Source organism: Callionymus lyra, chromosome 3 (genome assembly GCF_982586985.1).
Source record: "Callionymus lyra chromosome 3, fCalLyr1.hap1.1, whole genome shotgun sequence".
Lineage (NCBI taxonomy): Eukaryota > Metazoa > Chordata > Actinopteri > Syngnathiformes > Callionymidae > Callionymus > Callionymus lyra.
In genome coordinates this window covers 22465490-22491681 of record NC_141820.1, presented here as the reverse complement: position 1 = coordinate 22491681, position 26192 = coordinate 22465490, and the positions used below count along the sequence as shown (strand labels likewise).

Genomic DNA, 26192 nt, shown 5'->3' with positions numbered 1-26192 from the left:
AAAAGACCACTCGACCTCTGACCCCGGGGTGGCGAAGCCACCCTTAATCTGATGTAGGGATCCTCCTCTGCTATTGTCCGAGCGGCAGGAGACCCACCAAGACTGCGGACTAAAGAGAGGTCAGACTTTACATCTTCCCACCAATTTGTTTGTCCCCTAATCACACACACACACACACACCCACACACACACACACACACACACACACACACATACTCGTCTGCTGACCCTGTCTTCACCCCTCACTGTCACTCTCTTGTCTCTGACATCTAAGATGAAAACTTCCTATTTCTGGACCAGAAGCTCGTGAATATCTAGACTTGTTGCTGTGGTCTGTCGGACCGAGCCACGAGCGAAAGACCGTCCTATTGACGTTCACATCTGGGCTCAAGATTTGTCTTTAAAAAAAGCAATAATTTCACCGCTTAAACACACAGGGTCGTAAAAGTGACTCCAGTTGGAAACATTTGTTTATAAATAATTGAACAATTTGATTGACTTGCTGCGAGTATTTTAGTTATTAAAGCGTGTGTGTGACGACCGAAGCTGCTGAGCCTTAACATCTTTGAGTCCATCTGACTATTTACGAAATTAAACCCGAACAAGTTCAAACGGAAGCTTGTGATTCATGCGCTCGCACACTTGATCGACTGTTGCTTGGCTGCTCACGCTATGTCACGTCACAACTGTTTGTGCTTTTTATGACGGATCGATAGATGAGGAAATGTTTGTTTTTCCAAACATGTTCATGGTCAGTCGAGTTCACACATTGTCATGAGTGTGAAGATGAAGTTGCATCATCACACTGAAGCCTGAATTCAAGTTTGTTTGCTATATAAAAAAAGATAAATAGAAACTTTGACATGGAAAAAAAAGTCATTTATTTATATGGTTTTACTTTAATTGTTTATTATGGTAATATGTGGATAGTGTTGACAGAAATAGAGATAATGTAATATTATTGTTTTTAGAATATTTCTCAAATTTGTCCCTTTAAAAAAACTCTTAATAAAAAATCTATGATTTTTGTATTGTTAATCTGATCTTAAATAAAACACACACAGGGCTAGGATTGCTTTGGAATATGTCGGCAAACTAAACACCTCAACAACACACAGAAGTGCACCAGAAACAAGCAGTGAGGAGAAAGACTTTAGTTCATCGTCATGATTTTAAACTTATTTAAAATATAATAAATTCCCAATAATATGTGTCACATGTGCGATCAATACATTATTTACTTTATTTCATGTGTTTCATGTTAATAAGATCTACACTCAGCTCTGGTTGAGTAATTTTCTTTCTGTCGACATCACGGCATTTCCGTCCTCACACACACTCGGACACACACACGCAGGCAAACTCTCACACACACAATGATCTTATAGTTCAGCGTCTGTGCATTTATTGAACAAATATTTTAAACAAGAAAAGGTTTTCTTTGCGTGTCATCTGGAGACAGGTTTGTGAGCAAATATATATCTGGATAGAAGGCACATTTAAACTTCAAAAACCAGTAAGAGTCTAATCGGTTTGCATCAAATTAGTATTTTTTGGTAAATAATTTGATTCTTTTTTTTGTATTAAACTAGAATAATAGCCGCAGAAAAACCCACAAAAGATGGTAAAACATCACAAAAGCACCCAAAGTAGAGTTAAGGCACCTTCTCAATCTTTACTTTTGGTAATTCCACAAATTATTGTAGGCATTAAATACAAATTTATTTATACATATTCATGTGTTCACAAATGTGCCCAAGACATGTTGAATAAATGCTCATAAAATAACTACATTACAATGACATGATTCATCAGCAGTTTGCTTAAATCACAAATATATATCTTCAGATTTCTGTATGATTAAAAAAAAAACAACATTTGAAAATGACAATTTAAAAGAAAACATCTCTATTACTGCAACGAAAACAAGTTTTATTTGAGCGTCCAGGTGTTTCCACTCTCGTCTGTTCTAACGTAAAATTGTGGACAATGATGAAAAAAGAAAATAACTTATTTATAGAACATAAATTATATCAATTATTTACAAAGTAATTCATCATCAGTGCATAGAAGTAAAAACATTGGTCATTCTCACACCAGCTCACATTTCTTCCCTGAGACATAAGTTCACTTTAAACATTTGTCAGACTCTAATGGAAAAAAAAGGACATTTTTGTGAACTAAATATGTGTGTGTGTTGACAGAGGTCCAGTGACATTGTGCTGTTACTGTTAAAAATCTTGAAATATGAATCTGAACTGTTGTGTGAAGCCAAGAAATATGTGTGGTTAGTGTCATGTGGAGCTAAATTCCTTTCTTGTGGGAACATGAATATTCAAAAAATGTGTCAACAGTGAGAAATTATCAACTTACTAGCGTTCTGAAAGTTATTAAACACAGCTGCTACTGAAGTTTAGCCGTTTTATTTGTGCTGTTTGAAGTTATGAAATCAGCTTTACCATGATTTCGTTCTAATAATAATTTCTTTAAAATAAGTTGTCAAAATGTAGCAGAGAATAGCTTTTCATGTTATTATTATTATTATTTTTTAAATGTATGACTTAATTAATTTAATGATATATATATTTTATAATAAATTATTATTTGGGCTTTTTAGAAACTATCTGCTTTATTTATTTTTATTGTGTAATTCAACATTTTTAAGTCAAGTTTAAACTATATATACATTTTTTTTCTTTGTATTTTTCATTTGTCCTGTGACTGGAAAACGATCCAGGTTTCCTCAGTCCAATAGCAAGGATAGATTCCTGCTGCTTACAGAAATATCAAAGGAAGAGGCAGCTGAGTTTCAAAGATGATTTTCTATTTTATTCATACAATTTTTCTTTCTTGTTTTGCTCTTGTGCTATCTAATGTAGTCCTAGATCTATTGTGATCATCATTATATTACATTATATTTTATTATCGTGCACACCCATATTTCTACGTTTGATATTCACTAAGCTAGTTATCTCTCAATTTTTCAACAACATACACATTTATTTTGTCAAGTGATTCTTGAAAATCTTAATTTCTAAAAAATAACGTGGTTTTAAACACATATCTAAAAAAATACATTTAAAAATTGTATTCTTGATCATTTTATTTCTGACTTTTACTTAAATGTTTCTATTCTCACATCCATTTCAGTGTTTATTTCCTCATAGTGTTGCTGAAATATAGATCCTTTTCTCAACTCTTCCACCTGCTCACTTGTTGAGGTTTGGTTGGATGTAGATAAAGCTTTGAACTCTGACATCACATGACTCCCTGCTCTTCTAGAGCAGCAACTACCTACAGCCACAGGACTCCACCACCATGTCCTCGTACTGCTTGTAGACCACATTGTTGCCCGAGTCTATGTAGAGGATGCTGATGGGGCTGAGTCTTGTGGGGGCGCAGCAGCTGGGCGGCATGTCCCCGGGGTTCATGGAGTTCATGAGGGTCTGGATGATGGCGTGGTTGGTGGGCTCCAGGTGAGAGCGCAGCGGGAAGTCGCACACGCCCTCACAGTGGAACGCCTCATAGTCCAGCGGGGCGATAATCCAGTCATCCCAACCCAGGTCCCTGAAGTTCACGTGCAGCGGCTTCTTGCTGCACCTGGACTTGGACTTCTTGCCATGTCTCTTCCCGTGACGGCTCTTGGCGACGGTGGTCCGTCTCCTCCGACTGGCTTTGGCGCCGGGACCCCTGTCTTTGGCTCTCCTCCCGAGCAGCTCCCGTCCTTCCCTCCTCTCGCTGAAAAGCGTCTGCCTCTTCTTGGAGCGGGTGAAGACCACCAGGATGGCTTTCTTCTGCTGCGGCCTGGCGTGCCGGTGCAGGCCCAGATGGTGAAGGTCCAATTCTCGCTCCGGGTTGTCTAGCATGGCGGTCAGTTCCAGACAGAACGGCTTCCCGGGGTTGAGCTGCTGCCAGTCTTTGAAAACCTCCCACACGTCTAGAACCTCCCACTTGGGCCGGTGGGAATCCTGCAGGTCCAGGGTTTTGGAGGCGAGTGGCGTCCGGTCGCCGCAGGACAGGAGCTGGACGTCCACCGGTTCGGTTTCAGAAGTCTTGAAATTCCCAGACATTTTGACGTAAATCCTCAGCTCGGCGCCGAGAACTTCTGCTTTTCTGGAGAGAGTGGAGACGTCGAATAGGTACTGCTGCGCCCGCAGGGGAGAGAGGGGCAGCTCGTCTGTGGGCACAGGGGTCACATCAGTTATTTGAATGTTACTTTTGAGACCATTCATAGATATATCATTTAAATAACATATCATGAATTCATTATATTTATTCCACATTTAGTGAAAGTGAAAATGCAACATATTGCGTAAAATATTTGAATAAAATATAATCTTGTATATAAAATTATTTTTTTTACCATAGTAATGATATAATAACAATTCAAACATACACTCAATTTAGTTATTCTTACTTTTGTTTTATCGTTTAAATATTCAGTGGGATTACAAATTGCATTTTTATGATTCATTTAAATTAGAACACTGTTTTTCTCTTTCTGCTTTTGTAATACAAGAGTATCCATAACTGACAAATAATACTGTAATAATACATGGCATTTTTGGTATTACCGTTTTTTTCTTTCTTTTCTTCTAAATACGATTGTATTATCCTTTCCTGTTTTCGTCCCTTTCTTTCTTCCACACGTATATTAAAGCAAAAAAAAAGTGTCATAAATGAGTAATTATTAAACAGCAATTCGGGAATGTCGAGGTCTTTCAACACTTGTTAATGATTGTTACAGTTGATCTAATAAGTAACAAAATAAAGGATAGTTCGGCATAATGTCCCAATATGTCTAAAAAAAAAGAGAGATAAACAATTTATCTCCTGAAACGCGGAATATGCAACTTAAATTTATAAGCCATTTTACTGTAACTTGTTTTATTTTAATATATTGTATTTTATTTGTTTTACATTATTTCATTAGTTTATTACACAAGGTCACCACAATATATATATATATATATATATATATATATATATATATATATATATATATATATATATATATATATATATATATATATATATATATATATATATATATATAAAAGTATAAAAGTTATTTATTCTGATTCTAATCCGACGCTCCATATTTATATGTAAAGCGCTTTATTTAAAACTTTATGAGATAAATGTCATTTAACAAAACACAATATTCACCGTGTCCACTGTCCACAAAACTTGCGATGGTGTTCGCAGCTTTAGAAGACCTGAAGAAACTGGCGTTGAGGCCCAGCTTCTCCGCGGAGGAGAAGGTCTTGTAGATGGACAGCATGTAGTCGTGCGGCTCCACGCTGGACCTGCTCTCCACGTAGAACCCCTTGAGGAACCGGGACGCGTCCTGGCCCTCGAACCCTTTGCCGCTCCTGGGGCCGGACGGCGGGGAAATAATGGCGAGCGTTTGGCCCCTCGGCACGCGCCAGGAGGAGAAGAGCCACGCGGCGAAGACGAGCAGGAAGTTCCTGGCGTCCATGTTTCGGAGCCAGTCCAGTCCGAGCTGAGGCCGGAGCACCAGCGTCCACCTCCCGCCGCTCCGCGAAGTGTCGGGAGGTCCGGAGGAAGAGCCGCGGTTTTTAAGGAACGGCGGCGGGTCACGTGATCTGCCGCGACTTTTTCTAACGGGACCGCTGGGAAAACACGGCCCTGCTAAAAAAAAACACTAGCTTGAAACCACTTGTTACGTCTCGATACCTCCCTCCATTGTTTGTTTTAGTCAGTGTCTAACTTTTAAATCTGTTCTTGAAATGAAAGTTAATTGTCTGTCTCTGCCGCCCTCTGCTGGTGACGCGCGTCATTCAGCACCACGGACAGAGTTCAGATGCGACAAAGTGTTTTTAGAAACGCTTTTATACAATGGAATTAGTCCCCAAATAGTGTGACTTTAGTGTTTACATCTACCAATCTTTTCCCTGTTTTATGTCCATATTTCTTCTTCTTTTTCTTTCCACTGATTCATACTGATTCATTTTGACAATAAGGAATGGATTTACCTAAAACCCTTGAAAGCCTACCATTTAATTAAAAGTAAAACTAATGTGTTGATTTAAGTGCATCATAAATAGATGTAGGACTCTATTGTATCATCAGTTTGTGTCTGTTTGTACAAAACTCTCAAGTAATTGAAATATTAACATTAGCAAATGTAAGTAAGTAAGTAAGTAATTTTTATTTGTATAGCGCTTTTCCAGACCAGGGTCACAAAGCGCTTAAACAATCAAAACACTACTCAATAAAGTATATACTTTAAAGGTCAAGATAAAACTGATAACACAACAGGAGTTCCAGAAAATCAAGGAAAAGCCTGAACAAATAAAATCGTTTTAAGATGGAATGGATTAACCTAAAACACTTGAAAGCCTACCATTTAATTAAAAGTAAAACTAATGTGTTGATTTAAGTGCATCATAAATAGATGTTGGACTCTATTGTATCATCAGTATCTGATTGTACAAAACTTTCAAGTTATTTAAATATTTACATTATTTATTGTGCATCATAGCTCAGATGGTAGAGTGGTTGCCTGCAGTCCAAGAGGTTGCAGGTTCAATCCCAGCTCCAGAAAAGCTTGTGTCGTTGTGTCCCTGAGCAAGACACTTTACCCTGATGGCAGAGCTGGCGCCATGTGTTGCAGCCTACTCCCATCAGTATGGGGGAATGCTTGACTGTCAAAGCGCTTTGTGACCCTGGTCTAGAAAGGCGCTATATAAATAGACATTATTATTATTATTAGCAAATGTGCATAAGCCCCGTCCACACTCGTTTTTTTTTTTCTGTAGATAAAACCTTGTTTATCATAACCACGCCCACTCTGCTGTGATTGGTCAAACATTGAGTGTGAGTCACCACGCGTCATCAATCCTGTGAGTCATCACCTCCAAGGGGCCAAAGCAGTGCGTGGTTACATCTGGTTGGAGGAGGAGTGAAGCCATTATTACGCCATTATGGGCTTCAGTCTCGTAACCTCTCGTTTGCCAAGATTTCAGACAAGGGAGAATTTTATAAAGTTATAACTTCAAAACATCATCACAAGGAGGGAACAAGCGAGTAAGACAGTTGGGTTTTCACGTTAGTCGCCCCTTAAGTAAATGAGAAAATCTATCAACCAAATAAATTCACATCATTTTCTGTTGATTGAATTAGAGGCGCTTGGATCTGTTTCTTCTTCTATCTTCATTGAAGTGACTCAAGGAACATGAAAAAATATTTATGGAGGATCAAATTAATTATACACAGTGTATTGTTCACAAGAATTAAGGCAATTTAGTAGCTTACAGTCACCCTGATTTATATGTGTAATGTGGAAAATTCGTGTATTATTGATCAATGATCATTTCTAGCAGATGGGGATTTCCTCCGAGCAGCAAGCGATCGTGTAGATGACGCTGACCAGACACAGACTCCCAGGCACGACGGTGCTGCCGGTGCCGAACACGCTGCCGTCCTCAGTCACGGCCTGTGTGGTGCCGTCCGGCTTCGGCATGTCGGTGGTATAGTCTTGATCCTCGGTGGTCTTGGTTGTGTCTTTGTCGTCAGTGGCCGCCGGACCGCTGGTGAAACTAGGGGTTGTGGTGGGTATGTTCTTGGCGCTGAAGGCTCTGGAGGCGACACTCCACTCCTTGAGCTCGAACTCCATCGTCAGGTCCTCGCCTACGGAGGAAAAGAGCGGATCAACGACGGTTTCCGAGTGATATCGGTCCGTGTTCTGCGGCAGAACTCACCGCTCTCCAGCACAGCGAGGTTGGTGAAGTTACCCCAGCAGCCTCTGAACGGAATCGTGTAATTCCCGTCCAGAGTGTCCAGACTCTTTCCGTCCGAGTCCCGCAAGGTGGCCGTGACCGTGAGTTGAGTCACGCCCACGGCGACACAGTTGCCCTGCACGGATCACGGAGATGAGCACCAGGTTTCAGCTTCTCCCCGACCACACACGCTCACCTCTTCGTCCACAGCCATCACACTGGGCTGCTGAGGCAGAACCCCCACGTACTCCGCGTCTGGATCCTGACTCACCAGCAGGGCAGCCACCGGGGCCAGTCTCTGGACCACTTCCTCCTCCCTGGTCGGCTCTTTTTCGGCCTCCTATGTCCAACGACACCACGTTTGTGAGCACAATTTGATCCGTGATCACTTCTCACGTTGTTCCCCACTGACCTCCTTCCACTCGGGGTCTGAGGAGGACGGAGGCGGCGGGATGATCCCTATGGAGCTGACGTTGAATCCGATCGCATCACCAAAGGTTCCTTCTAGAGCCGCCTGACCCAAGCTGTCGCCGATGTTCTTCAGCTCCGTAAAGGCCTCCTCGTCTATAAAGATAAGCGTTTTTAAGAGTATGGATATTTCAGGGGGGGGTGACCCCAGAGGTCAATCTTGTGGAGTCGCAGGTCTTTCAGATGTATACTTCTGAACGTCTTTGACAAATTTGATTTATATCTTGTTGTTTTTTTGTGTAAATTTGGGCAATTTCTGTCACATTTTATGTTATTTTACAAATCTTCTTACCTTCTTAACCCTTGCGTTATCTCAGGGTCAAGGTGACCCTAAGGGCCCGAAAACAATTGTATTTGTGATATCCCTTGTGTTGTCTCTGGGTCAAGGTGAATGACCTCCACCACTGCATATGTATTTATGGAAGCCAGGGAGGTCGTTCAACCTTGACCCAGAGACGACACAAGGGATACAAATGTTTAAAAACTATATAGAAGATCTAATATGATGTGATCATCTTTATTTCTTAACCATCTGACATTAAACTACACTTATAACAACTTAGAAATTAAATAAAAGGCTGGTCCGCAAGTGTAAGTCCTCTGTCTGAGACGGAATCTTTAAACCGTGTTTTAAGTCAATATCTTATTACAATTATAATACACAATAATACACTTTTCTCACCGTCTGTGTCGTTGCTGGTCGTCTGGACCGGAGGTTTCTTGATCTCCATCTCCACCGTCATTCCCGCCGCTCTCTTCCTGCGCCGCGCGTTGGTGTCCTCCCGGATGATCTTGGTGATGCGGATCATGTTCGGAGGAACCTTCAGGAACACGGCCAAATTGTTGACCAGGTTTTCACCGAAGAACTCGTCTTCGGTCATGGCTGGCAAGTCGAGGGCGATGACTATCCGCGGACTGGTTCTGATCTCGACGGGCGTAGAGCCGCGCACCAGGACGCTCAGCATCTTGTACTCGAAGTTGAAGTAGTTGGCGCCGATGCTGGCGTTCATCTTCGGATGGTACTGATCTGGAAGAAGAGACGAGGGTTGATAATATTAAAACCTGTTATGGATTTTCAACCTCCTGTTCGAGCCTACCTTCCAGCCCTTCTGCCAGAGTGTAATCAGTCTTGTCTTCGTTCCACAAGGCATTCGTAGGTGCAACCAGCTGGTTGTCGACATAAACCACCAGCTGCTGCGTTGAGTGGTAGAATATCGACACCACGATACTCTGCCGGGATGAAAACCAGAGCTGCCGTCAGTGTCTGTGAACTGTGTGTTTGGTGTTAAGGGTGGCAAACCTCTGAGGGGTCGGAGTTCAGCATCATCAGCCGAAGCTTCTGCGGGCTGGTGCCGGAGAAGAAGACTTCAAATTCGCGAGATGTGGCGACGATGCTCTGGAAAGTCGAGAGTCGCAGCTGACACGTGTAGCCCGCACACCAGCCGTGATCCTGAGGACCTGAGAAGACCAAACCAGGAGTTCTTTTTTTGACCGAGACAAAAGGTTCCATTCACAAAATTTAAACTCTGGAGAAAGCATATGAAAAGATTATTAATTTAATTAATTTAATTCAGGGACTTGGTTGTCATAGTAACTAGATTCAGTGCTTCTTCAATAGTCTTCTGGTCCTTGTGAATCCATCATCTCTTGATATGAAATATTTAAAATGAGTTTATCTTAGAATCGGTGGATTCTGACCAGACTCAATTTTTTTTATTTTTCATGCCTTAAATAAGTTGTTCCTATTTATTGTCATAAATATACGCCAAGAAACTCAAATGAATTAACAGCTGTTGAGAGTCAATTACCATTTTACATTTTCCCTGACTTGAAGAAAAATCTAATGTTTCAGTGATGAAAATACTGAGTTTTCTTTTGGAAGAACTAGATAAGGAAAAAAAAGAGACTGAGTTGAAAATTGATGGAGATGGAGTGACGAGGAAAGCGTACAAAAGGGAGGATGATGATCAGAAGGAGACGGACTTGACGTGGAAAATATATACTCACCGTTAATAAGGTCAACAAATCCTCCTGAGAGGACGGCGACAGGCGACAGTCGTCGAGTCTCCGTGTCACTGTCAAGACTCTCGATCGAGAGTACGCGGTAATTCAAGCCCACACACCTGTAGCTCTGCCAGGATGGCATGTAGACACAGTCTTCTCGGAGCACACCTGAGGACACAACACCAGCAGTGAGGCGGCGTCCTCGCTCAAACCACCGTCCTCTTCGTCCTCATACCTTTGTCCGGGGCGATCTGCTCCACGGCGATTGTGCTTCCGTCAGGTTGGGTCAACATCATCTTTGGGATGCGGAAGTCGCCCAAGCCTCTACGAGGATCTCCCCCCCATGCGTACTCCGACTCTGGCACAACATCAGCCACCTCCCCCAGGAAGGAACCATCCAAATCTTTCAGCAAGCTCTTCTTCTTTGCATCACACTCCATGTCCACACAGTCCGACGGGTTTATGTTGCTACAGCACAGAAATGAATACCAGTCATAGGGGTCCATCGATATGGCGATATATCACAGTATTCTTTTCCAGGATACAGTATCGATATTCAACAGTTTATGTATGTGTATTATGTATATTTAGTGACGGTATCACTTTTGTTTTTAACTAAAAGAAAATATATTTACTTATATCATAACGTATAACAGTCGACTTCAGCAGCTTGATATTTGAACGTACAGTAGTTTGGTTTTAAAAGGAATGAAAGCAATTCAAATTCGTCAAGAGTCATGTGGTCTGTAAATTCTACAACACAAGAGCGGAGTATTCGGAGAATACTACAGATATATCCTTGTCCTTTAGTATTGAAATATGTCGCAATATATCATATATTTGCTCCTTTATCGTAACATATGGCCAGATTCTTGCCAATACAAACCTCTACTCATTTGATGAATCCTTCAACGACCTTTTACTAAATTATTTTTCGATAGTGTGAAATCTTATGTAGCTATAATGAAAAGTATTAAATATTTTATTTTTTATCTTATATCAGTTTTTGGTCTATATTTACCCCTAATTTATTTTTTGGTTGCTAATGTTTTTCTCAATCCTTCGTTACCATAGTGATGTGAATGTGAACGCATTAATTGTGTGACAATAATCTCCAAAGGAATGGAACAAGTAGTTGGAAATTGTGGTAGAAGTAGAAGAAGTAGTATTTCGTCGTGATAATAATGACATGTCAGTATTTGCTTTTCTGTCAGTCGTACGAGACGTTCATAGAAGTGACACTGTCCCTGGTTTACTTACCCTAACATAGCCCTTTGAAGAAAGACCTTGTTATCCTCCTCACTGTCGTAGAGCTGGATGTTCGACACATGCACCGGATGCTGGAAGTCGTCATTACCCGGATTGGTCATGAACATGAAGTCCATCTGACCGGAACAAACACTTTTGAATCCAGCGAACGTTGTATCTTGAAAGACAGAGAACATTTTGTGAGTTCTCATGAAGATGAAGTTTAAGTCTTGTTAATGTTTTACATGAGATTTAAACATCAGGGGTTTCCTCCAAAACTCACCGTTCACTATCAACAATCCTTTCATGGCTGGGTAGTTAGTTATACCCGTCATGGACATTTCCGGACCTCGGTTGTGACCTGATGCAAACGTCGGCCAGCAAATTCCAGATTTGCCTCCTACACAAATACATAAGAGCCACATTAGAAAGAGGAAGCACACAAGTGCAGTCATTTTTATTAGTCATCATTAATTATTTGTTTTAATTTGAACTTAAACACACATAATCGTCATGATCAAAAAAGGACTTTCAGTTTCAGTCTTCATTTGTGAAATCAATTTTAAGGGATTTTCTAACATGACCGAGGGAAGATGTTTCACAGATTTAAACCAGTTAAAATCAGAATGAACTACTCAAACAATAACCTTTGGGTGGCCTGGGGGCACGGTGGTCTTCGGTACTAATGAGGCTGTAGTCACTTAAGGGCGCTGTGTCAGAACAGTTGAAGTTCGGGCTGCTGCCGACGATCAAGGCTCTCTGTGCAGATGGAGATACAGCCACAGTTCAGCAAAGACATCCGTTGATATGGTACGTTGTTCATGGATGACTCACGTGAATCTCCACAGATTTATCAGCATACTGATGTGAGAGGGAGGGAGGGCCGTAGATGATGTTTAACACACCCATTCCGTTGTCCACCAAAGTCACATCAGAGACGATGATATTCATCCTTGTCTAGAAGGGAAAGAAAGCCAAATGAGGATTCTAGAGGATTCACACTTTATCCTTTGACCAACTGCATTTTCCCTACCCAGCGTTTGGTTTTCAAGTTTCACTCTAAATCATCAACGTTAAAAGAACAACAATCTCAATTCCAAACCTGAGAGTAGATGCCGAAGTCAAAGCTCCTCCAGACGTAGAAGCCCTGGATGAGGCTGCAGCCTGGTAAACCGTCGGCGTTCATATACACTCCGTACAAACCACCGTGGGCCTCATTGTTCATCCACATCTCATTGTCGTTCTGGTATCCTGAGCAAGAAGAAGTCAAGCCAAAAATAAATGTACCAGTGACACTGAGGAAGCTTCTGGAATGAATGAATGCTCCACATTAGTCTGTGTAAAGTACCAGGATAATGAATAGGAAATTCCTGTTCACACCAGAGTCAATATTTTTAGTATGACAAATATCATTGACTTAGCTCTAATGACAACTCCTAAAATTGATAGATGTTTTGTATGTGCAGCTAATTAATTAAATCTGATGATGTACACATTATAGAAGTATAAGAATAATATGCTTATGTAGTTTAACATCACAAAAAATAACAAGTTTTCCTCTATCCTAAACACATTGTTTGGTCCCTGGTTCTTTGGAACATTTAAATCTACCTGGACATGGTTCTCCGTTAATGCGGTAACCAACTTTCTCGTAGCCGGCGACAATGTTGTTCTGCAGAACAGCATTTTTGCCCTCGTTAACCTGAAGTTGAAGAAAGAATATTAAAATCAGGTTTTAGGGTTGATTTAAAACCTTGTGTTTTCACCTCAATAGAAGCAGTCCAATCGAAGTTGAATTTCTCTCGACTGTTTTGGTAGGATCCGGGCCACAACGTCAACACCACCAGGTTCCCCATCACCTTGACATCTTCGCCCCAAACCCTGATACCTGCACCACCACGACAAGAACCGTGAGTAGTAAGTATAATGGTGACACAATCATCCACTCTCTCGTACCTTCTCCGACTGTGTGGTGAATGACATTGTCGGCGATGCTAATCTGGTTGGTCTCAAACACTCCGATGGCAGGAGAGAAGCCGTGATGGATGCTGCATCCCTGGAGGTACGAACTGTCCTCTGTAATCTGGAAAAGAAAAAAAAAGGATTTGTTAAATACCTACATTTCTGTATAATTGTTATTAGACTATTTTTTGTCCCAAGAGCCAGTCTAGGAATTTGGGGAACAGAAGACCAAAACTAGTGAACCTTTATGGTCCCTCTCCCATGTGGTGGCCTTACTAAAGACCAGATCTTTATCATTCTTTCAGGGTGAGCTCAGCCTGACTAAGCCCCGTCAAAAGAAACCTGGTCACTAGACAATGGCCAATGGATAACATACAAAAGTGTAAAAATGTTTGTGAATTCATAAATGTTTCATTGATATTTTTTCTGGTCCCTCACTCAGGGCCTGGAGGCGAACAGGCACCAAAAACATAACGCTTAAGTTAAGTCGATACTCTCGCTCAAAGATTAGGTGAGGAGCCCGGGACTCAAAGTAGAACTGCAACTCCTTCACATCATGAGAAAAAAATTAAGGTGGCTCAGGCACCTTTTAAGGAGGAGGTGTTTTAAGGGGAGGCTTAGGCTTGAATTTCTTGGTGTTCTTTCAGAGGAGCTTTATAGAGGGACTTTGTATAAGCAGTGGAAGATGGATGTATGTTTCAATACCAAGCAGGAATCCATATTGGGCAAATATTTATATCAAGATGTTTGTGCTGGTGTGTTACCGTTCCCAGGTTCCAGAAGGCCACAGAGTAGCGTGGATCTGTGTAGTCACTCCATCCCTCCTGACCAGTCCGGTAGAACTCCACATTTTGTATTTTTGCTTCACCTTGAGGAATTCATTCATCATATTAAATTAATCTCTACGATCAATAAACTCTCATGTTTACCTGTATAGTCGATCCCTTCCCAAGAGTAAGATCCCACCAACAGTCTTGCTCCAAACGACTCCTCCATCATGTCCGGATACCACTGACCAATGAACTGGATGTTTCTGGTCAGGTGACCAACATCAGCAGCCAGAGTGTAGGTGACGCCAGTGTCTGCAATAGTGTGGTTCTCACCTAGACACACACACACACACACACAGACATCCTGAGGTGGATAAAGTGCTAAAACATCAACATAAAAGTTCTAATTCTCTGATGAAACTTAACTAAATGTATCAGCCTCATATAAAATATTCCCATTTCTGTTTTCAAACTAATGTTGCCAGGTTACAATGTCCGAGCTAACGGTAGCTTACTGTTGTAGCAGAAATATTCTTCTTCTTGGAAAAGTTAAATCCAATTAGCCAAACTTGTATATACAGATAAGACTCATGAAAATCTGGTGGACCTGAAACAACTTCCATGTTAAAGTCTCTGGGCTCTCCCTCGTCATCATATGTATTCATTATATTCAGCAGTAGTTTACTCATCCAGGATGTGCAACTGACCGATGTGAGTGTAATCCAACGGTTGGTTCAAAGTCAGAGTATATCCATCTTCTGACACAGCGGCGATGAAGCGTGTTTCAGTCTCCCAGACGTTGTAGGCGCTGGTAGAAATGGCCACTTCGTCTCCAGCCTGAGCTCACCAGCACGAAACAAAACACATTTGAAATCAGTAAAGTCTGTTTTAGGTTCTATTAGCATTCAAATCCTCATGTTTAGTATCAACTAAGCAATTCTCTGACACCACTGCCTTTGCCGCCTGACCTGCCAGGAGACGGGCTGCACCAGGTTCAGGGTGTTGGAGCCAGCCTGTGCAGTCATGCTCAGTTTGGTGCGGTGGACCGTCTGTGGTTGACCGTAAAGCTGCAGTTGACCAAAAACCCCTGAAAACGGCAGAAGAATTGATTTGTCAGCTCAAGCGATATCTTTCAAATATACAGTAGATGTTGTTACCTAGAACTTTGGATCCTTGGTTGGGCCCATTAGGCAATGGCCAGTCTGGAGTGCTGTGTTCTCCTCTCATGACGATCCTCAGGTGACCGCGGAACCACTGGTCATCCCATCCTGCAATCATCTTTCCGCCCTGAAAACAAGACAGAAGTCTGGATATTGCAGCTTCAATGTATATCATCATGAACTCAATTGATGTAGACGTCTTCAGCAGTCAAATAGTGAGTATTGATGAGAGAGTTTCATGAAGAGGTTGGTGATTAATTCAGGTAGATAGGATGTGTGGGAAGGAGAGATTCAAGCATATAGAAAAACAACCAAATGGTTTTAGGATTGTTAAAAATGTTAACACGTGTGTTACCCCAGGGCCAAAAACAAATGTGTTTGAGGTTCACTTCGACCCTGAGACAACTCAAGGGTTAAGAGGATAGATGTGACATGAGATTATGTTCAATATATGACAAGATGGCAGCAGCAACTCCCGATGGAAAATGCCAAAGATAAGGTCAAAGATTTGTAAAGTCTGCTGACCTGGATGGAGATGTAGACAGCCTCAATGGTGAAGTTGGTGTACTCCGGAGTGGAGCGAGCCACTCTGTTTAAAGTGAAGTCCAGATTGTCTGGGATCTCCAGGACTCCAATGATGGTCAGTTTGTTGAGAGGAGGAGTGTCAGAGTCCAAAACCACCCATTTTCCTTACAATTGAAAAACATTTTTTTACGATGGAATTTTGGAAAAGGCTTAGAGCATGAAATCCATTTAAATAAAGGAATAAGCAAAGAAAGATACTGTATATTGAGATTATTTAACAGTGACTAATATTTTAATATCACTTCCACACAGTGACCCAGCAAGAGAAATTAATAACAAATGTACTATCTAAGCCAAAAAACAAAAAAATATGTAGTAAACATTGTACAACACACTTTGTTTTTGTCAAGAAGCGCCCATCAGCTTTAAACCTATGCTTCACATATGCATTTTTCTAATTAGTTACTGACATTTATAATATTTGAAATGGGCCGGTATCGCGGGTCATGATATCAACAGGCATTTCATGTGAATCTAGTTTTTTTTAAATCAGAATCAGAAAGATTAGAAAGAAGTATGTACTTTTTTGAGTATTGTTTTGATTGTTTAAGCGCTTTGTGACCCTGGTCTCGAAAAGCGCTATATAAATAAATATTACTTACTTACTTACTTACTTACTTTATTGCCAGTGATGTCATAACCAAACAAGAATTTTGTAAAAACAAAACAGGAATTTATCATGGTGAATTGGAAAAAACGTGCAATCACCAAAGCTACCATTTGGGTGCCAAACTTATAACTATAAACTTATTTTTAATGGGTGTTAAACGCACTTGTGAGCTAGATAAAGTTGACTTAGCAGGTCCTATTGGCGACGGGCTTGAAAGTTTTCAATAAAAATTGTGAAGCAGACAATAGATTGTCCTTAGATAAAAGTGTCTAGACTGTGTTATATAATGTACATCGTGTTTGTTAAATGTGACGAGTAATGTTCAACTCAAGTCTTCCGAACATGACACAAAAAAGTTATTTTTACTAGTGAGATTAGAAAACAACAACTTTTATAATACATCCTAATGATGTTTGTAGCTCATAAGAATCACTCACTTTATCACGTCTTCTCTCAAATGGACAACAATATGTTATTATTATGTTATTGAATTTCTGAATCATTAGTTACCTGATGGAATGACTACATCGGAGTCTTCTGTTGGTGCGATGAAGTTATTCTCCGCTGAGGTCTTCCAGAAGTCCTCATCTGACCAGAGACTAGAAAGAAAAGTTAAAACTATATGGTAATGTTTATGGGAGAAGATGCAAGGAGAGAGATACACGTACACAAAGTCATCAGGTCTCCCTGTAGGTATGGGGGCTAGTGTGGCGGGCGGAGGTTCAGTGGGCGCCACACAGCCCTCGTAGAAACACCGAAACACCTTAAAGTCTACAGCAATGTCGGTCTCTGAACGGTCAACACTCTCTCGCCGCCGGCGCATGCTGGTTTTCCCGGAAACTGCAACAATAGTTTATCCATTACATGAAAAACGCATTAACACAGTGACAGAAAAGATAAGCTCTAATACTCGCATGACGAAATTTTCATATAGAAGTAAAGTAGGAGTAAGTTAAAAGTTTTTGACTCACTCATGTAATACAGGTCTTTGGCATCCTCATCAAAGTACCAGTCCCCGTTATTATTGTTGTTAAAGGTCAGCGGTGTGGGCGAGCCTTCCCTTTCGTCGATTATTTTGAACCGGTCCGGACTCTGAGTCAAATTGTGCTTCATGATCACGTACTCGTCTGACTGCAGGATGGACGAAAAGTATTAGAAGGTAAGAGAAAAATATTACAGTGAAAAACTGCTCCTAAAGATTCCAAAAAACCTTGAAGCCGTAGAATTTGCCAGTGTAGCTGATGTTGGTGATTTGCCATGCTTTATCAAATGACAACCCGTTTATCTGGTTTGTAGGCAAAAGCACCATCCAGCCCAGTTTGTGTGTCAGTCTCTTCTTCATATAGGGAACAAAAGAAATACCTGCAGAAAATATTTTGTCAATTAGCGTTCATGAATTTACATTGTTTAGTTAAAAAAATACTGTGTTGGTACTTCAACAAAAATATCTTAATTAAAGTTTTTTTACGGTTACATCGTTGGCAGGTCGGTGATTATAACTATATTACTATTCCTAACCGTGGTCATTGAAGACGACAGCCTTGTTGCCCTCTAGAGAAGTGGGTGTGGGATTGTTGAAGGCGAAACGACCAAATTCCACTGTGTGGTCACAGATGGCACCTGGGAAGCCCACACTCCATTCTGCGCTTTTGGTGCAGTGTGCCGGGTCCAAGAGGTCACTCCAAGGCAGTACTTTGTGGTCCACGTTTCCTGGAAAACAAAGGGAAGAAATGATTCCATAAGAAACATTGATTCAGCCACAAATGCATAAAAGGTCAACATCTGTGACAACTAGTGAGTAAAGATTGACTGAATTCATATTGTGTGAGTGTCTGTTGCAATAAAATAACACTAACTATTGAGATTCTCAGAACTGACCTGTGAGGGAACCATCCAGATCCAAAAGATACGCCTCATGCTCCCACTTAAAGCCTGCCTTCTGAGGGGAGTTCAAGTACTGGATCTCAGAAAACCTAGAGGACCAGCCGCCACACATCTCCAAACACAACCCACCAACTGTAGCCACACCAATGGCGGCACTGGTTACTTTGTCAAAGTTCATGAATGTGGTCCCATAGACACTCAAGCCACTGTCAAAGGGAACAATGACTCCTCTATGAGTAGCGTAGTCCTCTCCCATTTTAAGTTCATCCAAATATCCCACAATTAGGCAATCCTTTATCATGGCACCCCCTTCTAAGCCATAGCCAGTCACATAGTTTTTAAAAATGCGTTTGCTCTCAATGCCTGCCTTCTCATTGCCCACCATGGTCATATTTATAAACTGAAGAGCCCCTCCATTGACCCACTCAGCACCTTTCTCACAGTTCCATGTGGTGAGAGCATTAAAGATAGCCGGTTCAGGAATATTTGAGCGACAAGATCCACCCTTCATCGGGAAATATTCTTCGAAGATCCAAAGGCCAAACCACCCCTGAGAGTGTACAGTGTTGTTGTAAAACTCCCCTAAGGGAACCTTCTTTTGGCAGACTTTTGAGGTGTAAGATGGTCCGTCAGGGTGCGTATGCATACGGTACCAGAAGCCAAAATGAGTGCCTCCAGCTGCATGGTTATGTCTGATAATGTTATTGGGGTTTGTGACCCAGTAGGCAGCAGGAGTGACATCATCATTTAGCAGACTGGTGCTCTGTTTAACAAAAACAGCCAGGTTGTACTGGACGATGTTTCCAGTCTCAATGCCATCCTCAATGAAGAAGGCCCCCCCCATTATGTTGTAGATGACGTTAAACTCCACCAGCAAGTTCTGAGTGTTGTGGATGGTGACAGCCCTGTTGTAGGTCTGCCAGAGGGAACACCCCCTCACATAGGACTTGTAGTCAATATCGCCCATTAAATGCCAGTGGATTGGGTAGCGCCCCAACCTAAAGGCCTGGCCGGCATTGAAGACCTGTCGAGACAGAAATCCTGGTCAGATGATAGCATGGTCAAACTACGAACAACATTGACATCCTTGAGTCCAACTCATGACTTTGTAAAAAATTGTATTGACTTTCAAAACTAATTCTGATTCCTTAACCTGTACCTGTTGCACTGGCTGACCCATCAGCGATTGGAGTTTGATCAAAAATACAACATAGGAGAGCAACAATTGAGATTCTGAAGGCCTGTGCATTACAGATTCTCAAAGAAGAGGGCCAATTTGTTCATTGACTGTCAAGGTATTAGGACCCAAAGACATTATTGACAATACAAGAAGATGTGAATACAAATAGAACAAACAAAAAGCCTTCTCAAAAGTTCAAATACATAAGAATGCTGGCAATGTATGACACAGGTTGCTCAATCTTAATGATTCTAGTAAAATGAGTCACCTCAATGTATTCTATTCTTCCAATAGCCAGATTCTCATTAGGTCGGGGGGCGTGGAACATAATGCAGCCTCCGAACTGATCGCTTCCAGATTCCTCCCCAAACCGTCCTTGGAAACATGTTTGGGTGGCGAATTCTCCTGCAACACAAAACATGGTCAAGGTGTGATAGGCAGGATTGGAAAAACAATTCCCCTGGTTGGCAGTCAAAATCTTGTGAGGTTCATTTTTTTAATCAGATAACTAGAAATATTCTAAAATTAGACATTTCTAAAGAAGCAGACAACCTACTGCACCTTTAATTATGAAACAAGTTTCATTCATATAAACCAGACAAAGCCTTTATGTAAATAGCCTTTATGAGGCCAGTCTGAAAATGAAACCGAGCCTGTAGAAATGAAATCAACTCAAGCGATCCGGTCTATGTAACCTGGGTTTGACCATTGGACATATTCTTGGTTGCTATAAGAAACATATCTATAAGTAAAAGCTGCTTACCTGTGTTAAAACCGTCTGGACAGGCTTCGATCTTGTCGTTCCACTCTGCATTATTGTTCCCCTGGAACTTGATGTTCCGTGTGAGCAGTCCCACCTCTCCTCGGAACTCTAACACCCTGCCGTCCGGCAAAGTGACACTCACTCCAAGATGCTCGTACGTCAGTGGCTCAGTTAGTGTGAGAGTCAAACCATCGGCAGACACTGCAGAAAGCGTCCTGACTTCATTCTCTTTTTGACTGTGTCTGATGGGCCAGAAAAGATGAAATTTGTTTGACAAACAACGAAAGAAACTTGCATTTGCTATCCTATAATAATGTTAGGAACACCCATAAACAATGGTACTTTGTATCAAAGTTGTATATACAGAAAAAAACCGAAAAACACTGAAAGCAGCCTTTGGTTTGTACTTTTACCTGTGGCTAGTGGTGGCGAGGACGATTCTATCTCCAGCTTTCCATGTAACTTTTTTCTCCAGGGTGATGGTGGACGCGCCCGCTGCTACAATTGCGGCTAGGCGGGTCCAGGTCTGGCTGACAGGCATCCCTTGAGAAAGAGAATAATAACTGTGACTTCAAGTGGAGCAGTGAAGGTAGAATTCCTGTCTGTGGGACATTGAACTTGCACTTCTTCAGTGAAATAACTGTGTTTCCCCGACAGGGATCTTATTCCCTGCGAGGACGCAGGAGTTGGGACACAGCTGGCAGCATGGACGATGGACTACCTCACCAACAGGCCGCAGTATGTGAGGCTGCAGGACTGCAGGTCTGAGGTGACCATCTGCAGCACCGGGGTGCCTCAAGGGACAGTGCTGTCACCTTTCCTTTTTTCCCTCTACACGGCGGACTTTACCTATGACTCCAGCAGCTGTCACCTCCAGAAGTTTTCCGACGACTCAGCCATTGTGGGCTGCGTGTCTGGGGGGGGCGAGCTGGAGTACAGGTCAGTCATCAAGGACTTTGTTGACTGGTGTGAGAGCAACTACCTTTGCTTAAACACCGGCAAGACAAGGGAGATGGTGACTGACTTCAGGAAAAAGTCCCCACCACATCAACCGGTGAGCATCCAGGGCTCGGACATTGAGCTGGTGGACAGCTTCAAATACCTGGGTGTTCACCTCAACAATAAACTGAACTTGTCCACACACATCGACGCCGTGTACAAGAAGGGCTGAAGTCGCCTCCACCTCCTGGGGAGACTGAGGTCCTTCGGAGTGTGCAGACCACTACTAAGGACCTTTTATGACTCTGTGGTAGCCTCTGCTATCCACTACGCTGTGGTCTGCTGGGGAGCAGGCAGCCCGGCCTGGGACAGGAAGAGACTCAACAGGCTGGTCACGAGGGCCGGCTCTGTCCTGGGCCGCTCGCTGGACTCGGTGGAGGAGGTGGGAGAGAGGAGGACACTCTCCAGACTATCCTCCATCAGGGACAACACTCTCCACCCACTGCACCTGACCGTGGAGGAGCAGCTCCTTCAGTGGCTCAGGCACCCCCAGTGTAGGACGGAGCGTTATAGAAGGTCCTTCATCCCAACTGGTGTCAGGATATTTAACTCTCTACTTTAAATATCCTGATGCTAATCCGTAGTGTGTTTTTTCTTCTCGTGTGTGTTATTTTATTTTTTGTTTTTATTTTTATTTTATTTTATTTTATTCTATTTTATTTTGTTAATAGTGTTAAATTTCTAATTTTGTAAATAATTTCTATATTTTTAAGATCGTTTTTATTTTATTTTGTATTATCTCTTCTATTATTCTTTTTTCCCTGCACTTTATTTTTTTTTTCTCAACTATGCTGTTGTAAAAGTGTGTTTCCCCTCTGGGGATGAATAAAGAGTTTCTATTCTATTATTCAATCTTTTGACCTGTCAAGAAGCCCAGAAAACAATAGTTAAGGTCAGTACCATGCAAGTCCAGAATCCCCTCACGGACTGCCAGTGTCTTGGCTCCATAGATGGGGAGTTCCGGGGCGCGCAGAGCTCCATGCATCGTGATAGTAGCTTGGTGCTGGAACGGCTGCTCCTCAGTTCCGACTATCAGGTGTCCTCCATCCACGATCAGGATGTTTTCTGCCTGCAGCTCAAGGTCGGTCTCATCAAACATCAGTGTTCCACCTTAAAGTAAAGATATTCATTATGAAAAACTCCTGTGAAGGGGCTGGAGACAGATGATGACGAGTTTATCCCTGAGGTGTCAAACTCGGACCAAATAAAAAAAATAAAGCCTCAATCTGGAGCCAAAGAGGTTTAATACTGAATGGTGAAATGCATTTTCATGAGTGTTGAAAGAAAACCTCAATTCCGTCTCACAAGCTTCTATGTCTGTCTATTTTTTTTATGTTTCCTGAGCTCAAATCACATTATTATTTGGTTCCATATATTGTGCAAACTCTTGTGCTTTTGATCTTTAGCCTCAGGTGTGAACTCAAAAGCTCTCAGTATCTTAAATACTACTACATAAATTGTTGCTTTTATAATTTTGTCTGTCCAAGGAATTATCACGGACATCCTGGTCCCACAGCACGAGCCAGTTAGTCTTATCCAAAGCTGTGATAAAGGTAAGGGAATGATATTATTATTGAAGTCGTTTTTTTTTTTTTTTCACCAAGATTGTTCTTTATTGTGTTTATTTTTTTGTCTGTCCAACTATGTCTGTCCTCTCCTGGGATTATTCTGGCTGTTATGAACCAACTAGATATTTGTCTATCTTTATCAAGATACAGTTTTTTTGTGCTTGTGTCGTAGATATTAGCATTTTTATCACCGTCCTTTTGGTCGAGGGATCTTGTAATGAAGCGAACGTGAGGTTGTTTGGGATGAGCATCGCTAACCTTGGATGAGCAGCATTTTCAGTACAGGGGTACTGACGTCCAGCAGGATGGTCTGCCCTTGAGTGATGACCACGAATGTGCCCTCCTCAGGTGGACTCAACCCTCCCCACGTGAATCTCGATGACCACACGTCCACATAAAAGAAATCTGCACCAATCTGCAGGCAAACGTATCGGGGTTTTCACAACCGTCTTTCAAGGCAAGGAGACGGATCTCACCTGTTTAGCATCACCCTGACCCTTGATGCTGACGGTGACCTGGGTCTCCTGAGACTTCGGCTGCGCATTGGTCACACAGATGATTTGAGTGGTGCTGGTGGACTGGATGTCACAGACAGAGCCTGCGATGGTCACGTTGACATCCTCCACGTCGACGCTGCAGGTCAACGAGGAAAAAAGTTGAAGAATATTAAGTGGGCTGACAAATAGCACTTGAATGACATTTAGGATGAGTCCCAGGAAAGACAAGTCAGTGACCACGTCGGAAATCAGTGATGTGTGTTAGTTTTTAGAGGTCAGCGGGTGAAAAATGATTTAAAAGCGCTTTGTGAAGCTTCGTCAATTCAACACTGATGGAAGTCTTCTGTCATAAATTGATGCTACTGTTAATAACTTAAGATCTGAACTCATGGAAGATTTGGAACAGTATGACCTTTTTAATGTGTAACATGGCTGAGAACAAGTGAGGTCAACATGATGACTTCAGACATGAAGAGTGGTCTCTTTTGTCACGCACCTTCATCGCGTTCTTCTGAACCTGACCTCGCCTTAATCACACTTGACCTTTACAAGTCCCCATTCCTAGTCTTACGTAAGTTCCCATTGTAGCATGTGTCATGTCTCAAACAGGCACATTTATTTAATATGCTGCTGGGACAAAAGTGATATTGTTTAACATAGTTTTGTTTGCGCAGAAGTAAAATATTTCATTGTATTGAGCTGCTGCTAAATAATCTTGGTGTTTGCTTTGATCAGGACTTCGCTCAGACATGTAACAAATACCACAGACTGCCTGCTATCCCTTTAGTAAAGTCTTACAACTCCTTGCTTTAATCAGAACTTGCAGCTCCTATTCTGACCAGGACTAAGGCTTCAGTCCTTCTCTTAACCTATAAAGATTTACGTGATTTAGCACCAACATACATCCCTAATCCTATTTAACTTTGATGTAGAATATCTACACCTTCAAGTCCACTCAAGCTAAATCCAGTAAAAGCTTCTATTTCTTAACCAGAGGTGGATTCATCTTCACCTGAAACCAGAGCCAGTGATGGTGAGCTCGGTGCCTCCAGCCGTGCCTCCTCTGCGTGGAGACACTTCCTCGATGACTGGAGTCAGATCTTCTCTGTAGGTGTAACCGTTTGATATGGAGGTTGTGTCCAACGCCGTTTCCACCGTCACTTCACAGTCGAGCTCCGAGTCGGAGACTGACACGAGATGAGCGAGTCAGGATGCGTGCGAGGAAACAAAAGGCAGAGAGAGTTTTTTTTGTATAAGATGTTTGACGTGCTTGAGAATGAAATGTTAGCTTTTCAGCTCATACATCAAAGAGATTGACAGACGGAGCAAAAACAACTTTGACTCGTCCGACAACATTCTCGACAGGGAGACACATTCTCCGAAAGTCAAGATCAGTGAGATTATACATGTTGTGAAAAACCATCATGTTCAGTAGAAAAGTTCACATTATTGACGTTGCATTAAATCTAAAAATAATGTTGAAGCTGAAACGCTGACAAGTGATGATTATTTATCAGTACCGTTGATGGCAGGAGTCCAGCAGTAGATGAGGGTTGACGTGGACATTTGTCTGGAAACCTTACATTCTTTGCCACAGATCTTCACAGTTGAGTTGATCGGGTCAAAACCAGAACCTTGGACAGACACCAGGGCGTGGCCACCAAAACTTCCTGAACCACAAATGAGTTCAACATCATTTGTGACATAGTAATGATACAACAAATTGATTTATAACATACATCTAGTATATTTTATTCATCAAAACTCAATGAACAAACTATATCGCAGTCAAATATCTCTTAGCTTCAAATTGTCAATCATGACAAATACCGTTCAGGAGCAGTGACTCACCCTCGTCCGGTTGGACGCTGCCCAGGGTCAGATTGTAGTGGAACTCCACATCTGACTGGGCGTAACCCTTGACGTGGTGGTCCACAACAACGTCGTAGGTCCCACCGGGGTTTTCCCCGGCGGTGCACACGATCTCGTCGTCGCTGACCGAGGTCACGGTGCAGTCCTCGTCATCCATCAGGACGGACACCTCCTCTGGATCAGTGCCGAATCCCAAACCGGAGAGTGTGATGACGGTGCCGCCTGAGCCTGCAGGAGAAGAGAAGAGAACATTTGTGTCATGAATGCAGCGCCTTCCAAAGAATACAAACAAGTGCATGTCCTTGAAAGGTCTCTGGGACGTCAGCGAAGAATAAAAGTAACGCCTAAGTTATCGTTTTTTGAACAATTGTGCCCTTTTTACTGCACCAGAGTTGCCAAGACATCCTCCCTCCCTGTTTCTTGATTGACTTACCATTAAGCCAAACTTTATAGAAATCTAATAAAGAGGATGTTGACCCTGGTCCCATTGATTTCCATTCAAAATAGTAGGACTTTGGCTGCTAGACAATGTTGTAAACGATTTGTTTAAATTTTGACCTATGCTTTTTTTTTTGTGAATTTTGGGATAGTTACAAAATGTAAAAAAAAACAAAAACACATTTTAAGTTCTTAATCCATCATGAAGGAATGAATGAAATCCTATCCCTTAACACACGATACGGTAATAAGACAAGTTAAATTAAATATAGTTTAAAATTGACTGCATTTGTCTGTTATTTGTTTTGCAACAAGTTAAAGATTTGTTCTGATTTATACTTTGATACGTGTCTTCTGGAGGATTTAAAAGAAATGCATGTGTGTTTAAATATTATATATTTTAATTTATCTATTAATTCCATTTGTCTCCATCCACCAG

At 41.8% G+C, this 26192-nt stretch overlaps 2 protein-coding genes across 2 annotated transcripts in view; both read right to left on the bottom strand.

Annotated features, from left to right (window-relative positions):
• Positions 1-1423: 1423 nt before the first annotated feature.
• On the bottom strand, positions 1424-5579 carry gdf6b (growth differentiation factor 6b). Its single transcript, XM_087785829.1, has 2 exons — positions 5170-5579; positions 1424-4177 (listed from the first exon to the last, which is right to left on the bottom strand). The coding sequence occupies exons 1-2, from the start codon at positions 5480-5482 to the stop codon at positions 3291-3293; spliced, it is 1200 nt and encodes a 399-aa protein (XP_087641955.1). The 5' UTR covers positions 5483-5579; the 3' UTR covers positions 1424-3290.
• A 1619-nt stretch (positions 5580-7198) lies between these two features.
• The window catches only part of pkhd1l1.1 (PKHD1 like 1, tandem duplicate 1), a 38076-nt gene continuing 19082 nt past the window's right edge, over positions 7199-26192 (bottom strand). Inside the window, exons 40-77 of the mRNA XM_087787068.1 lie at positions 25295-25543; positions 24964-25113; positions 24456-24630; positions 23423-23579; positions 23205-23361; positions 22279-22488; positions 20793-20922; positions 20380-20621; positions 19885-20021; positions 18431-19460; positions 18071-18262; positions 17763-17914; positions 17524-17683; positions 17221-17392; positions 17063-17151; positions 15883-16046; positions 15355-15484; positions 15166-15284; positions 14905-15034; positions 14357-14530; positions 14192-14295; positions 13422-13548; positions 13232-13353; positions 13077-13167; positions 12568-12716; positions 12300-12422; positions 12113-12224; positions 11749-11865; positions 11478-11643; positions 10453-10685; positions 10221-10385; positions 9514-9671; positions 9311-9443; positions 8896-9240; positions 8158-8309; positions 7942-8085; positions 7728-7881; positions 7199-7656 (exon numbers count right to left, since the gene is read on the bottom strand). Coding sequence (XP_087643194.1) covers positions 7343-7656; positions 7728-7881; positions 7942-8085; positions 8158-8309; positions 8896-9240; positions 9311-9443; positions 9514-9671; positions 10221-10385; positions 10453-10685; positions 11478-11643; positions 11749-11865; positions 12113-12224; positions 12300-12422; positions 12568-12716; positions 13077-13167; positions 13232-13353; positions 13422-13548; positions 14192-14295; positions 14357-14530; positions 14905-15034; positions 15166-15284; positions 15355-15484; positions 15883-16046; positions 17063-17151; positions 17221-17392; positions 17524-17683; positions 17763-17914; positions 18071-18262; positions 18431-19460; positions 19885-20021; positions 20380-20621; positions 20793-20922; positions 22279-22488; positions 23205-23361; positions 23423-23579; positions 24456-24630; positions 24964-25113; positions 25295-25543 — 7028 coding nt within the window. The 3' untranslated portion in view covers positions 7199-7342. The remainder of the gene's footprint in view (positions 7657-7727; positions 7882-7941; positions 8086-8157; positions 8310-8895; positions 9241-9310; positions 9444-9513; positions 9672-10220; positions 10386-10452; positions 10686-11477; positions 11644-11748; positions 11866-12112; positions 12225-12299; positions 12423-12567; positions 12717-13076; positions 13168-13231; positions 13354-13421; positions 13549-14191; positions 14296-14356; positions 14531-14904; positions 15035-15165; positions 15285-15354; positions 15485-15882; positions 16047-17062; positions 17152-17220; positions 17393-17523; positions 17684-17762; positions 17915-18070; positions 18263-18430; positions 19461-19884; positions 20022-20379; positions 20622-20792; positions 20923-22278; positions 22489-23204; positions 23362-23422; positions 23580-24455; positions 24631-24963; positions 25114-25294; positions 25544-26192) is intronic.

Coding starts and splice junctions, on each gene's coding strand:
- gdf6b (XM_087785829.1), bottom strand. CDS start 5,482: ATGGACGCCAGGAACTTCCTGCTCGTCTTCGCCGCGTGGCTCTTCTCC. Junction 4,178..5,169: donor TTTTGTGGACAGTGGACACG/GTGAATATTGTG, acceptor CTGTGCCCACAG/ACGAGCTGCCCCTCTCTCCC.